Source organism: Drosophila arizonae, chromosome 3 (assembly GCF_054131065.1).
Source record: "Drosophila arizonae isolate 15081-1271.41 chromosome 3, UAZ_ARI_1.0, whole genome shotgun sequence".
Lineage (NCBI taxonomy): Eukaryota > Metazoa > Arthropoda > Insecta > Diptera > Drosophilidae > Drosophila > Drosophila arizonae.
In genome coordinates this window covers 576232-588898 of record NC_142923.1, presented here as the reverse complement: position 1 = coordinate 588898, position 12667 = coordinate 576232, and the positions used below count along the sequence as shown (strand labels likewise).

Genomic DNA, 12667 nt, shown 5'->3' with positions numbered 1-12667 from the left:
AATGTTAATAGGGTTTGGCAATATTTCAAAAAGCTTTACATTGGGCAGACACACATACACATGTATATGTATATACATATACATATATAGAAGAAGAAGAGTTCACATATTTTATGCATAACTCGCTACTTCTCTGTAGCTATCTCACTCTCTCATTCTCTAACTGCCTCTCTGGTTACATCTATTTTCCTCTCTCGCTCTCCCTCTTCCTCTGTATCAATGTCTCTTTGCGCTTTGCCAATTCTCATCAATAATTTTGCTCACGTTTCGACATTTTGTCAATATCTGCGCCAATGATCGTTGCCTCTGCTCTCTCCCTCCCTCCCTATCTCTCCCTCTCTTTCTCACTCTCTCTCCCTCTGTGTGTCGCCCACCTAAAACATCAGTCAAAGCTCCCCGTCTCCCATACATGTCTCTTGCTCCCGCTTTGTGCAATGATTCTTTTTTAATTGAATTCTAAAAACGTTGTCAATTCTTCGTTGGTGTTGTTGTTGTTTGTCAATGTTGCTGTTGTTGTTGTTGTTGTTGGGCCGCTATGCGTAGGTATCTGAATAAGGCATAAGGCATATAATGCTTATATAGGGTATAAGGTATGCCCATCAAATTGAACTCGGAGTGAGAGAGACAGATAGAGTGAGTGAGGAGGAGAGTGAGATAGAGGGCGAACTCAACCTTGTGGTATGTGGCGTTAACTTCAGTTAAGTTGTTGTTGCTGTTGTTGTATATAAAAGACCAAAGCATGATGGACAAGAAACACTTAGGCATTGCTGTTGTGGTTGTTGTTGTTGCTGTTGCTTTTATTGAGCGTTTTTTTCGCGCGCTCTTGGACTTGACAATTACACGGCTATACAAATATACAGATATACATATATACATATACCTATTTTTTTTTCAATGACGTTCGTTGAATTTGTTACAGTCATGGTTAACACACACATAGACACTTACACTCACACACACAGACAAATTACTTTACACCCGCCTTGTTTTATGTTTATAATTATATTACTTTTTTTTATTATGCTCAACAAACGGCAGCAGTTCAAGTTCAATTGTTAATGTAAAAAGCTTCACAAACGCAACCACAGTATCACGCATAGACATGTCTACACACACAACCAATTTACGTTTTTGAAAATTTATTGAAATCTCAAGTTTTTCTAGTAAAACTTTAAAAACGGCTAAATAAGGTAGCAAAAACAGCCAAAATTTTTGGGGGAAAAAATGAAGAGTTTCAAAAAAGGCTAGCTTAGAATACTGAATTGGATTTATTTTATTGCTTGTCATTACAGTATTTCACTACCGGAGATATCTACAAAAAAAAAAAAAAAAAAATCGAGAACCTTTAAGAGAGAAAAAGAAAAATATCAGAAGCACCTCGTCAAGCATTTGTGGAAGTCACCTTTTGCAGAGTCGAAGCATTAATTAATGTCAATTATTAGTTTAATTGAGCGCACGTCGAAAGGTCATTAAAATGCATGAACTCTTGACTCTCAAGCAAAACGGCGGCAAATGTTAAAAGTAGCTAAACTGAATTGAACTTTGTCTAGAAACCAAATAGAATACATCAGACGAATCGAATTAAAAAAGCCAATGCTAAATACATATAGGGAAAAGCGCGAAGACTTGAAAGATTCCATCGAATTTGCTCATCTCTAACTAAAATCGTTCTTGGGAATATGACAAATTTAAGGTCAGCTGCATCACATATCATTTAAGGCCGATTGCGCATCTCTAACGGTATCAAACATTCTCAAACTTTTCTCTCTTAACTTTCGAAGAGCACGCCTGCTTTGCGGCATCTAGGACACGAATCGATTTGGAATTGAAAGCTTTCTAAAGTTTGTTCAGCGCAAGCTTTCGTTGCCGTTGCCGTTGCCGTTGCTTTTCTTGTTGCGCGTGCGCAATTGTCAGGCATGACCCTAATGATGGATAAGTCAACGACAGCTGCGCTATGAAGACAGATGCTGCTAAACCTTTGACAAAATAAATGGAGAAAAGAGCGAACGCCCAGGAATGCCAAAACAAACAATAAACATAACTCAAGACGCGCTGCTAAAAAGAGTCAACGTCGCCGTCGAAGTCTCAGTCGATGTTGCCACTATTATTGATGTGACTGATGAATAAACGTCGCGACGTCCACTCCCAAAAACCGAGCTGAGCTGAGAGCAGCGCAAATGGCGCGGGCGTCGACGTTGCTGGGTGACAATAATGCTCAAGAGAGCTGAGGCACCAACAAAAGCAACGCAAAGCCAGGCAGAGCAAAGCAAAGCAAAAGGCGCACAGGCAAAAGTAATGTAGGCGACGCGTCGCAGCCAACGTCGCTGTTCGCGTTGGCTGTGACCGCGACGCGTATAATTTACACGTTTTGCTCATTTGCGATTCTGGGCGCGCAGCTGAAACAAAACACAAATGAATTAAAATCGCAAAAGGGTTACCGAGGGGTAAAGACAGAGACAGATACACTGACAGAGAGGGGGGAGAGAGAGAGTGACAGAGATAGAGTGCCCAAGAGTCGAGTGAAATTCCAACAAGTGGCGTAATTGCGCCCTGCGGCGGCTACCGTGCGGCCATCGATAGGCTGCACACAAAGAGCATGCGAGACTGGTAGAGGGGGGAGCGGCGACGCGCACTAGACGGGCAGTAAAATCGCAAATCATAAATACAACAAACAATAAATAAGTGCATGCGAGAAGCCAAAGAGCGCAAGAGCCAAAGAGCAACAAGTGTGCGTGTCTCAAGTCGTTTAGCTGCTGGCGTCGCTGCCACCGCTGCCGCTGCTGCTGCTGCTGTGGTTGATTTTGCTGCCGCCGCTGCTGCTGCTGCTGCCGAGTGCAAAGTTGAGCAGACATAATAATCGCGAGGACGCATAAGGTGAAGGAGACGGCAATGGCAGCACTGGCGGCGGCTGCGACTGCGCAGTCTTCGCTGCTCGTCATCGACAACTGCACGCCATCGGCATATAAAAAACGCAACAACAACAACAGCTCAGCTTGCGCTTTTAATGCTCTTGCCAAAGAGAGAGAGGTAAAGAGCGAGCATATGCGCATGTGCATGAAGTTTGACTTATTAAAAGAGAGCGATATTTGAATTTAGATTTAGAGATGGTAAAAATGACTTATTGGAAACTTATTTGTTCCCAATTAGAAAAATATTATATAGAAGCCATATGGGCTTCTTTATTATTTTTCATTATTATTATTCACTTGTTCCTAAAAGAAAATTCGCTTTAATTACAATATTAAATAAACAATGTTTCTATATCGATTGCATTTTCGTTTAAGTTAATGTCAATATTTAACAGTCACTTGTAAAGTAAACTTAAACAAGTCAGGTTTCTTTCATTTGTTAGTGTATTTGGCATTCGTCACTCCTCTCTGTCACTTCTCCCTTATTTTTTCTTTCTTGTCGACTGCAGTTCGTCGGTTCTCAAGTCTCGCTGCCAGACAAGTCAACATTCCATGGCCATTTGCAGGGCAAAAGTTCGCGTCAAAGGTTTCGAGCAAAAAGCTTTAAAAAAAAGAAGGTAAATGAAATAAACCAAAAGAAATACTGGGTGCCAAAGAGCGAGGCACCAAAGACAAAGGTTAAAAGAATGCAGCACATATTGATAGCAGAAAAAAAGGTTTTTGTTTCGCTTCTGTTTGTGGCTGTTCTCCACTACCTCTGCCTCTGCCCCTGCCTCTGCTTCGTCATCCTCCTCTGCTGCTGCTGCTACTTTGCGCTGCGCACCTTCTGTTCCTGGCCGAAACGTCGACTCGTTTTGCATTTTAATTTTATTTCAGTTTTTTTTTTTTTTTATGACGATGATCGTGATGATCGCGATGATAATGACGATCATGATGATCATTGTGCGCTTGTTTATTCTTTTTATATACTTTATTTTTGATTATTTTAATTTGAAAACCGCGCTGTGCGTTGCCTTATTTGAGTTTGAGCTTGAGTCTCTACCTTCTCAGTCTCCCTCTCTACCCATCCCACCCTCTCCTTCTCTCTAGGTGCTTTGTTTCAATATGAATTTGCATGCTGAATGCTTAATTTCAGTCAAGGCGTGGCTCCAAAGGAAGCTGCACGCCTGCACATGTATTGGTGAGCTTCTTAAAGCTCTGCCTTTGCACAAGGCAAGCTGCAAAAGCTTCAGCTGTCTGTGTAAAAGCTTTGCGCTGTCTGTGTGCAAGCTTCTGTGTCGCTTGACACGCGCTTCGCAGCTTCATTTGCTGCACATAAATACAAAATTTGAAATTTGAATAAAATATGTATATTCTTTGTTGCTGTTGTTTTTGTTTTTTTCGCCTTTTACTTTTTCAGTTGGATGTGCATCAATGAGTTGAGTTAAATTCTCGTTTATTTGTTACTCAGATCAAAAAGTCAAAGGTGAGCTTCCATGACATCACCAACGTCATGATTTTTTAAACATTTTTTTTTTTAATAATTATCATAATTAACAAAATGCTGCAGTTGGCAAAGCGGTACAGCTGGAGCCAATCTATCAATATATTGATACGGGAGACAAAAGGCTGCTCAAAGTTCGTCAAAAGGTTCACCAAAACAGTGGCAGGCAGGTGAGGTGACACCGACAAAGCAACACACACACACACAATCACACAGTCGGACAAACAAACATAAACCAACTGAGAAGTAAATACAACAACAAAGGAACGAACAGACAACACAACAAAAAGAAAAGACAACAAAACCAGAAAACAATAGGAAAAACAAAAGCGTAAAACGATAGTTGAACTTTCAACACCTAGTTTTATGCTTGATACTCTGTAAAATAAGAATGAAAGGGTAGTTTAACTAGGCAATATAGTGATGCAACAACCTCTATGCACAATTGCAATAGAGTCGAAAGCTTGAGGTGCAGTGATACCTGTTTACATATCTCCTGCAGCCTGACTAACCTATTCGAACTCAGTTTACGTTGATGTTTGATTGATGAAACTTGGTACAGCGAAAGCTTCTGACTGCACAATAAACATATGTGAGAATCGTAGAGATCGGCTTTATATAAATCATCTGATTGCCATATAAATAAGTGAAACTCAATGGAAAATCTTTTCAAATATCTTAACAACTCTTCGTTAATATAGTACAGTGCCTTATGACGTAGAGCCTCTAGTCGAATCAGTTAATACACATATAGATAGCAAAGTAGAACTATCCTTACTTTAAATACAGATAGGTTTCGATACTATGTATTCTTTTCCAATATTCAATCTGCAGGGTATTAAGAGCTCAAGTCTTTGTGACTTTTTGTTTTGTTTTTGTTTTCAATTGGGGTCTGGGGCTCTGCGGCTCCGTGGCTCCGGGGGTCTGGTCTCTGTCTCGGTTTGACGCATTTGTTGTTGTTGTCCATGGAAGCAGTTAAACAAATGCGATAAACGCTGCTTAGACAGCTTTGACTCGCAAGCGGTGTGTGGCAAGGGGCGGTGGGAGTACAGGTGTAAAGGGGCGTGTCTTACACTTACCGGAATAACACCAGGCTGGCCATACTACAGTTGTCTCGCTATCAATTTCCTTCATTATGGTGGGCTCAACATATTGTCAAAAACCACACCGCGTCAATACGATTCGCGTCGATTCGATTTGATTTCCTCCTGTTCCGGAAATGGAATGAAATGAAAGAGAAAAAGCATTGAAAAGGCTATAGAAAAAGCGTGTGACAGAGCTAGCAATAGTCGGACTACAGTTATTGAGCTTAACTTTAACAAGTTTTCATTTCTTTTTATTTAGTTATAAGTTTTTCCTTCTTTTTTTGCTTGGCCAATTTTTCAATTATGTTCGAGGCAACAGGTTGTTTGCCTTTGTTGTTGCTGATGTTTGTCTTTAATCTTAAGTTGTCTTGCGTTAATGTCTCTATGTTTTTGGCTTGGCTTTTAAATATGACTCGAGCTAAGCAGCCGGAGTCTTAGCTAGGTGTTTCTTTAATTAATTCACCTGTTGTCAAATGCACAACTGTTTTTTTTTTTTTTTTTTATTAGCTAAATACCCTGTACTATTCGAAGAGGAATGGTGCGGGGCATAGGGAAGGGTAGTTAATGTGTCATTGAGTTAATTATTTATATGACCAAAGAGTTAGTGTTAAATGAAACATTCCATAAATATTTACATACAGCTGGGTTCATGAAACTAATAAAGCGACTGACATACAGTATTTAAAAGGCAATTCAATACGAGTATTAATATTGCACATATGTATAGCGATCAGACCTTTTAGAACTCGAGAGCTAATAGAGCTTCCATACTATGCATTTCATAGGCCTGAATCCAGTAAAGAACTGAATTCATATGTAGTATATAAGGTTAATATAATACATATATATAATACATATAATCTTATATTTAGAGGGTTTTATGTGAATTAAGTTGTGTTCTTTCCTTTATCAATTTGAGATTCTTTCTCTTATTTTTGATAATTGAATGCTTTATATTTTTTAAAGTTTTTTATTTCGTTTCGTTTACAGGGTATGCCTATAGTCGCAGTGTCTTTCTCTTTTACTCAATGTTTGTATGTTCTTTGCTTGCAAATTAAAAGCTTCTATCTAAATGCGTCAAATTTCATTTAACACAGATATTTGCTATGCATGACAAAAAAATTAACAAAAGAAGAAGCGATTTGAGAAATTTGTCTAGTGTAATAATTCTCAACCGGTTTAAGCCGAAGCTACAAAACTTATATAAATAATTGCAGAGGACTATAAATATATAATCATAAAACAAGTAAGAAAATTCTAGTCGAGAGTGCTCGACTAGATACTACCCTGAACCCAACAAATAAAAATGCTCATTTAGTATGGCTGAAATTTCAATTTCGATGTATTTAAAAATATAAATAAAATACCAAACTCATTTAATAAAATATAAAAATATTTTGAAACAATTAAAAGAAATTACCATCAGTTGCATCGATCGGGATTCGAACCGCGGACTTCTCGATCGAGCGTCATGCAGCTAACACACTAGACCACCTCACTCCTGCCAGTGGCGCTGGCAAAACTCAAATAGATTCACTGCTGCAGCGCCATCTACCAAAACTAAACGAAACTAACTGCTGATGTGATTCTAAGAATCTGCTAGAATAACCAAACTATTAAAAATGCACATAAAGTATAGTTAAAATTTCAATTTCGGGGTATTCAAAAATATAAATAAATAGAAAACTCATTTATGAAAATATAAAAATATTTTGAAACAATTAAAAAAAAACTAACATCAGTTGCATCAACCGGGATTCGAACCGCGCACTTCTCGATCGAGCGTCATGCATCTAACACACTAGGCCACCCCACTCCTTCTAGGAATGCTGGCAAAACTCAAATAGATTCACTGTTGCTGCGCCATCTACCAAAATTAAACGAAACTAACAGCTGATGTGATTCAACAAATGTTTTTGTTGTAGCTGCTGCACGTGCGTTTGTTAATTGGCCAAATATTTGATTATTTTTTATTAATTTTTGACTGAACGGAATTTAATGAAACTTTCAGCATATGATCTACATATTATATTGAATATTTGAGAAATTTAAAAAAAAGAAAAATCATTCACAATTAGCTATAGTGGCATCTGATTTGAACTTGAATGTTTATACTCGATAAAAATATAACGGGATGATTTATCGAATTTTAAAAGCAAACTCGACGTCCGCGCTGTATAAACGGTCATTTTAAAAAAAAATTCAAGTCTCTAGCTCTTATATCTTCGGAAATCGACGCGTTCAAACATACGGACAGACGGACAGACGGACAGACGGACAGACAGACAGACGGACAGGGCCAAATCGACTCAGCTCGTCGCCCTGATCAAGAATATATATACTTTGTGGGGTCTGCCACGCCTCCTTCTGCCTGTTACATACATTTCAACAAAACCATTATACCCTGATTTCCCATTTTCAATGGGTTCAGGGTATAATGAGCGAAAGAGAGACAAGATCGAGAGCAAGAGGGATACACATTCATTCACTTTATAATTTTCCTTCTTTTTCAGTCTAATAATGAAGCCTAACTCGTATAACAATCTAATTAAGTCAACAAATCATATGCAGATTATGTGATGTTATGTTTTACGACTTTTTTCGTTTTTTTCTTTTTAATCTAATTCTATGGAAACTTTACAAATGTTACCGAATATGCAAGCCATTTATACTGCCTATAAAGCAGTTTATATTTGCGTCCACTTAGATATTTGCATTTTCGTATTCGTATGCTTTTGGATTGGATTCGCATGCCAATTCTATAAACAATGAATAGGTTACAATCCATCACAAATCCAATGAGATACATGTTTCCCATTAGATGCGTTGCTTCCGAAATACGAGCATTACTTATAGGCTGTGAGGTATATTCTACGCTCTTTGTCAGCTGTTTCAATAGCGCATAGATCAAAATCTCAAGAGTCTTCAAGTCATAAAATAATCAAGAAGAAAAAAACAAATACACTTTTTTTTGTTGCTTGAGCAATAAAATTGATCTATGAAGTTTAAGGTCGCAAATATTTAAACAGCTTTTTTCATTACCTTTTTTCCCGTTTTTATTTGATTTAGATTTATTGAAATTTTTGCTGAATGTTTGCTGTTGTTGTTGTTGTTGTTCGCTTTGCCACAACTGCTGTCAATTTGTCAAACGGATTGACAAAAAACAAAAAATAAGAAATATAACATCAGCAGAGAGAGAGGAAAACGAGCGCACACGAAGCAAAAACAAACGCCGCGTTTGACTTAATTGTTTTTACTTTTTTTGCAAATGCAAAAATCGTATATACATATAAATTCAGATATATATATTCTCAGATATACATGTATAACATTTTTTATTATAACATATAATTATTTATTTTTAATGTGCGTTGAAAATTGAACCTGTTGTCGGAGGCTTATTAAAATTATTATTATAAAAACAAAAAAACACTTTTGCACCTTTTTACACCTTTCTGCTGTTGTTGCTTATTTTTAGTTTGTAAACCGTTAACTGTTTTGCTTTTTAGTTGCATTCGAATTTCCGCGCTGCACTGAATATATGTATTTTTAAATATAAAATCGCTTTTTGTTTAATGAACAGCACACGCGTTGCATTCGCTCTTATATAAATATATCTATCTCTCTCTTCCTTTATTTTTTGATTCTTTTCAAATCATTTTTTGACGCTTTGACCTTTAAAGACACGATATATGCTTTGATTCTTATGGGCATTCCAATTGGCATTCACTTTTCGACTCTGATTTGCATTTCACATTTGCACTTTGCGCAGCTAATTGCGTTGTTTAACATATTGTATCTTAAAGATACATTCGAAATATTGATACATTTCAAATACTGTATCTGCTTCACTTGATTTTGTTGACTAATTATAAGTAATTATCTTTTAGATATTGTTTGTTAAAGATATATTTGGAGATTGTTTATTTTAGATACATTTTCATCCTTAGGATACATCTCGAATCTGGAACTTTATATTCTGTATCTCTTAGATACTTGTTGACTTGCAATTGTGACTACAGTTTATAGTTAACTTACTGCTAGCTGAGGGCCTCATTTATGTAATTATGTTTGAAAGATACATGTGTCAGATATTGTATCTTTTTACCTAAGAGATACCCATTTCATTTGTATCTCTCAGATACTTTGTTTGGCTTGCACTGCAACTGGTCACGTGCCAGCTACGCATTTGAATCTTTTCCTGTTTTGCTTTTTCCTTTTCTATTTATTTATGTTTTTTCTTCTCATGTCACGTGAGCTTGTTGCATGAACCGTTAGCCTTTGCTCTTGTTTTGCTTTGGTCTGCAGCTGTGCTTGGGTACAGCTTAATCCTTTGAGCTTTTAAACCGTTTGGCGCACGTTGCACGCAGGTGCGTGTTTTTTCTTTTCGTTTTATCAGCACTTGAGTTGAGGGTTCTACTTCTTATTGTGTTTGTTACGCGCCGAAAAAAAAGCTACGATCGCTTTTTTTTTTTTTTTTTTTTTGAATTTGCGCGAGCGCAATTCGCACGACTCGCAGCGCAAACGGAAACGTACTGAGAAGCACCGCGGCAGCGGCTCCCAATCGGAGTAGCCGCTCAGCACGTGCACACACACACACACACACACACATACACAAGCGAGTAGAGCTGAGAGCGCGCTGCCCGGCATAGCAAAACTTTATCAGTTGAAGACGAATGCTACGCTCTTTGGCTTCAGCTCTCTTAAGGTGTCTGCGGCTCTCTTTTGCTTTGCTGTGTGCGTGCGCCTTAAGCTTTATCAGTTGACTGAACACTCTTTGACTAGGCGCTCTCTCTTTCTACTGTGGCTTTATCAGTTAACTCTTCCCCTCTCTCTCTCTCTCTCTTTTGTCAACTGCAGCGCTGGTTGCTGTCGTGTGTGCGCAGCTGAGTAAAAAGGGTTCAATGAAGGTCAGCGGGTTCATAGTTCATCATCGAGCTGCACTCAATGCAAATGCAGTACAATGTCGGCCTGTGTGCGTGTGTCTGTCTGCCTGTCTGTGAGAGTGTGTGTGTGTCTGGCTGTGTGTGCGTAGCTGTGACTGTATCGCTTGTCCATTTGATACTTTGGCCTCGTCTGTCAATTGTTGTTGTTGCTGCTGTTGTTGTTGTTGTTGTTCCATTGCACTTTTCGTATTTGCCCAGTTGTTGTTCGCTCGAACAGTGGGCAAAATGCGGCAAAAAACATATGCATATTAATTGCAATGGCAACGCGTTTGTTCTAATGAAAAATATACCAATAAATAAGTAGATATACAAGCTATAAACATATATACCTACACATACATATATGTATAAGTAATTCAATGTAAATCAATATCATTTGATATCACAACGACCCAAACAACCTTTAGAAATCAAAATAAAAACATAATAAATACCAATACAAACAGGCATATATTTGTGTGTGCGTATAGGTATGTATTGCATGTGTTGGCCCATAGGCCAGCAGTCGCCAAGATATAGCTACAGATACAGATACATCTGATACAGATACAGATACAGATACAGATACAGATGCGCCGCACACTTAACCCAAACGAGACCAAAAAGCGAACAGGCGGCCATTGCGACCGACCAAACGACCGAGCGACCTGAAATATTTTTAGAACTGCGACGACGACGACGACGACGACAGCGACGCAACGGCATGCATATATTGTAGACCTCACTCCCCCTCCCTCTCTGATTCACCATGTCACTCTAGCTCTTTCTCTTTCTCTCTTGCTCACTCTTTGGCAGCTTTTTTTTAAGTGTCAGTCCTCGTGCCGCGCCCTCCGCTGCGACTGCCCTAAGGTTGCGACGGGACGACATTTGCCAAAACAAGCACACAAAGAGAGAGGTGGAGAAAGAGAGTTTCTCTCTCTCTCACTCACTCTCTGTCTCTCTCCCTCTCTCTCTTTCCTTGGCGAGTGAGGTCAGAAGGTCTGTGATCTTTGCAGCGAACTGCAAGAACAAAGCGCAACAAATGCCGAAGACCGAAAGACAAATAAAAGCGACACATGCCACATGCAAAACAACAAAAACAAGAAAAGCAAAACAAAATAAACTCAACAAAATATTCTTATAAGAAATCCCTCTGTCCTGCCGTTCAGTAGTGCGAATGCCAATTGGAAAATGGATAATTATTTGAAAGTTTGAAATAGTAGTAGTAATAAAGTAGAATGGTTACATTCAAGTGAAATATTATTCAAAACTTTCCAAAAATTGGGAAAAAAATCAGAAAAAAAAGAAAAATAAAACACGCGAAATTTGTGTTTATTTTGATTCATTTGAGATTTTTAATATTTTGGCACAACTTTGTTGCGATATATGATGTGTATGTGTGTATGAGTGCTTGTGTGTGCGTGTGTCTTTGGCCAGGCAAAGCCAAAAAGTCAAATGACAAGACGCAAAAAATAACGAAAAACAAAAAAAAAACAAGTAAGAAAGCTCTAGTCGAGACTGCTCGACTACGAGATCCCCTGAACCCTTGGAGCAATAGATATTTCAATAATTTTTCACGTCTTTCAGCTTACACAAGAAACACGCACACACACACACACACAGGCACGTACGCACACACAGGCATACATACATACACACACGCATACAGACACACATACACACACACACACACACACACACACGCATACATACACAAACGCATACACACACACATACACATACACACACACATACACAAACACATACACACACAAGCACCCACGCATAAACACGCATGGGCTGCAGTGTGCGCTTACTATGAGAACTTAATTGTTTAATAACTTTTTTTATGGACGTACGATCTTCATGAAACTTTCAGATTTTGATTATAACATGGATATGCATGTGATTGCCAAAGCACAAGTCTCTAGTATTTGAAATACGCTTTTTACAAAAGTGAGGGTGAGGGGGTGAAATTAAGGGTGGGGGGTAAATTTTAACAAAAACCGAAATTGTATAAATTGCATATAAGCATACATTAAAAATTTGGAGACTCTAGCAATAAAGGTGTAGAAGATATAATTTTATAACTGGTTTTCGATAAGGTTTTTTATCGATAAAAAAAGATCGGGATGAGTTATCGAATTTTATTGATAAACTTGATATGCGCGCTGTAATTACGGACATTTTAAAAAAAATTTGAAGTCTCTAGCTCTTATATCTTCTGAAATCGACGCGTTCATACATACGGACAGACGGACAGAC

General features: G+C 38.2%; 1 protein-coding gene across 8 annotated transcripts in view; it reads right to left on the bottom strand.

Moving 5' to 3' along the window:
- Positions 1-12667, bottom strand: part of Samuel (SAM-motif ubiquitously expressed punctatedly localized protein) — a 74100-nt gene that overhangs the window by 51211 nt on the left and 10222 nt on the right. Inside the window, exons 1-3 of one of the 8 annotated variants that reach the window (XM_089465578.1) lie at positions 9516-10697; positions 8520-8610; positions 5472-5600 (exon numbers count right to left, since the gene is read on the bottom strand). In XM_089465578.1, the coding sequence (XP_089321704.1) occupies positions 5472-5526 (55 nt within the window). In that variant the 5' untranslated portion in view covers positions 5527-5600; positions 8520-8610; positions 9516-10697. Of the gene's footprint in view, positions 1-5471; positions 5601-6897; positions 7091-8519; positions 8611-8918; positions 10698-12667 lie in introns of those variants that run through there. The other 7 variants (XM_089465579.1, XM_089465582.1, XM_018004256.2 and 4 more) reach the window with 7 other exon arrangements.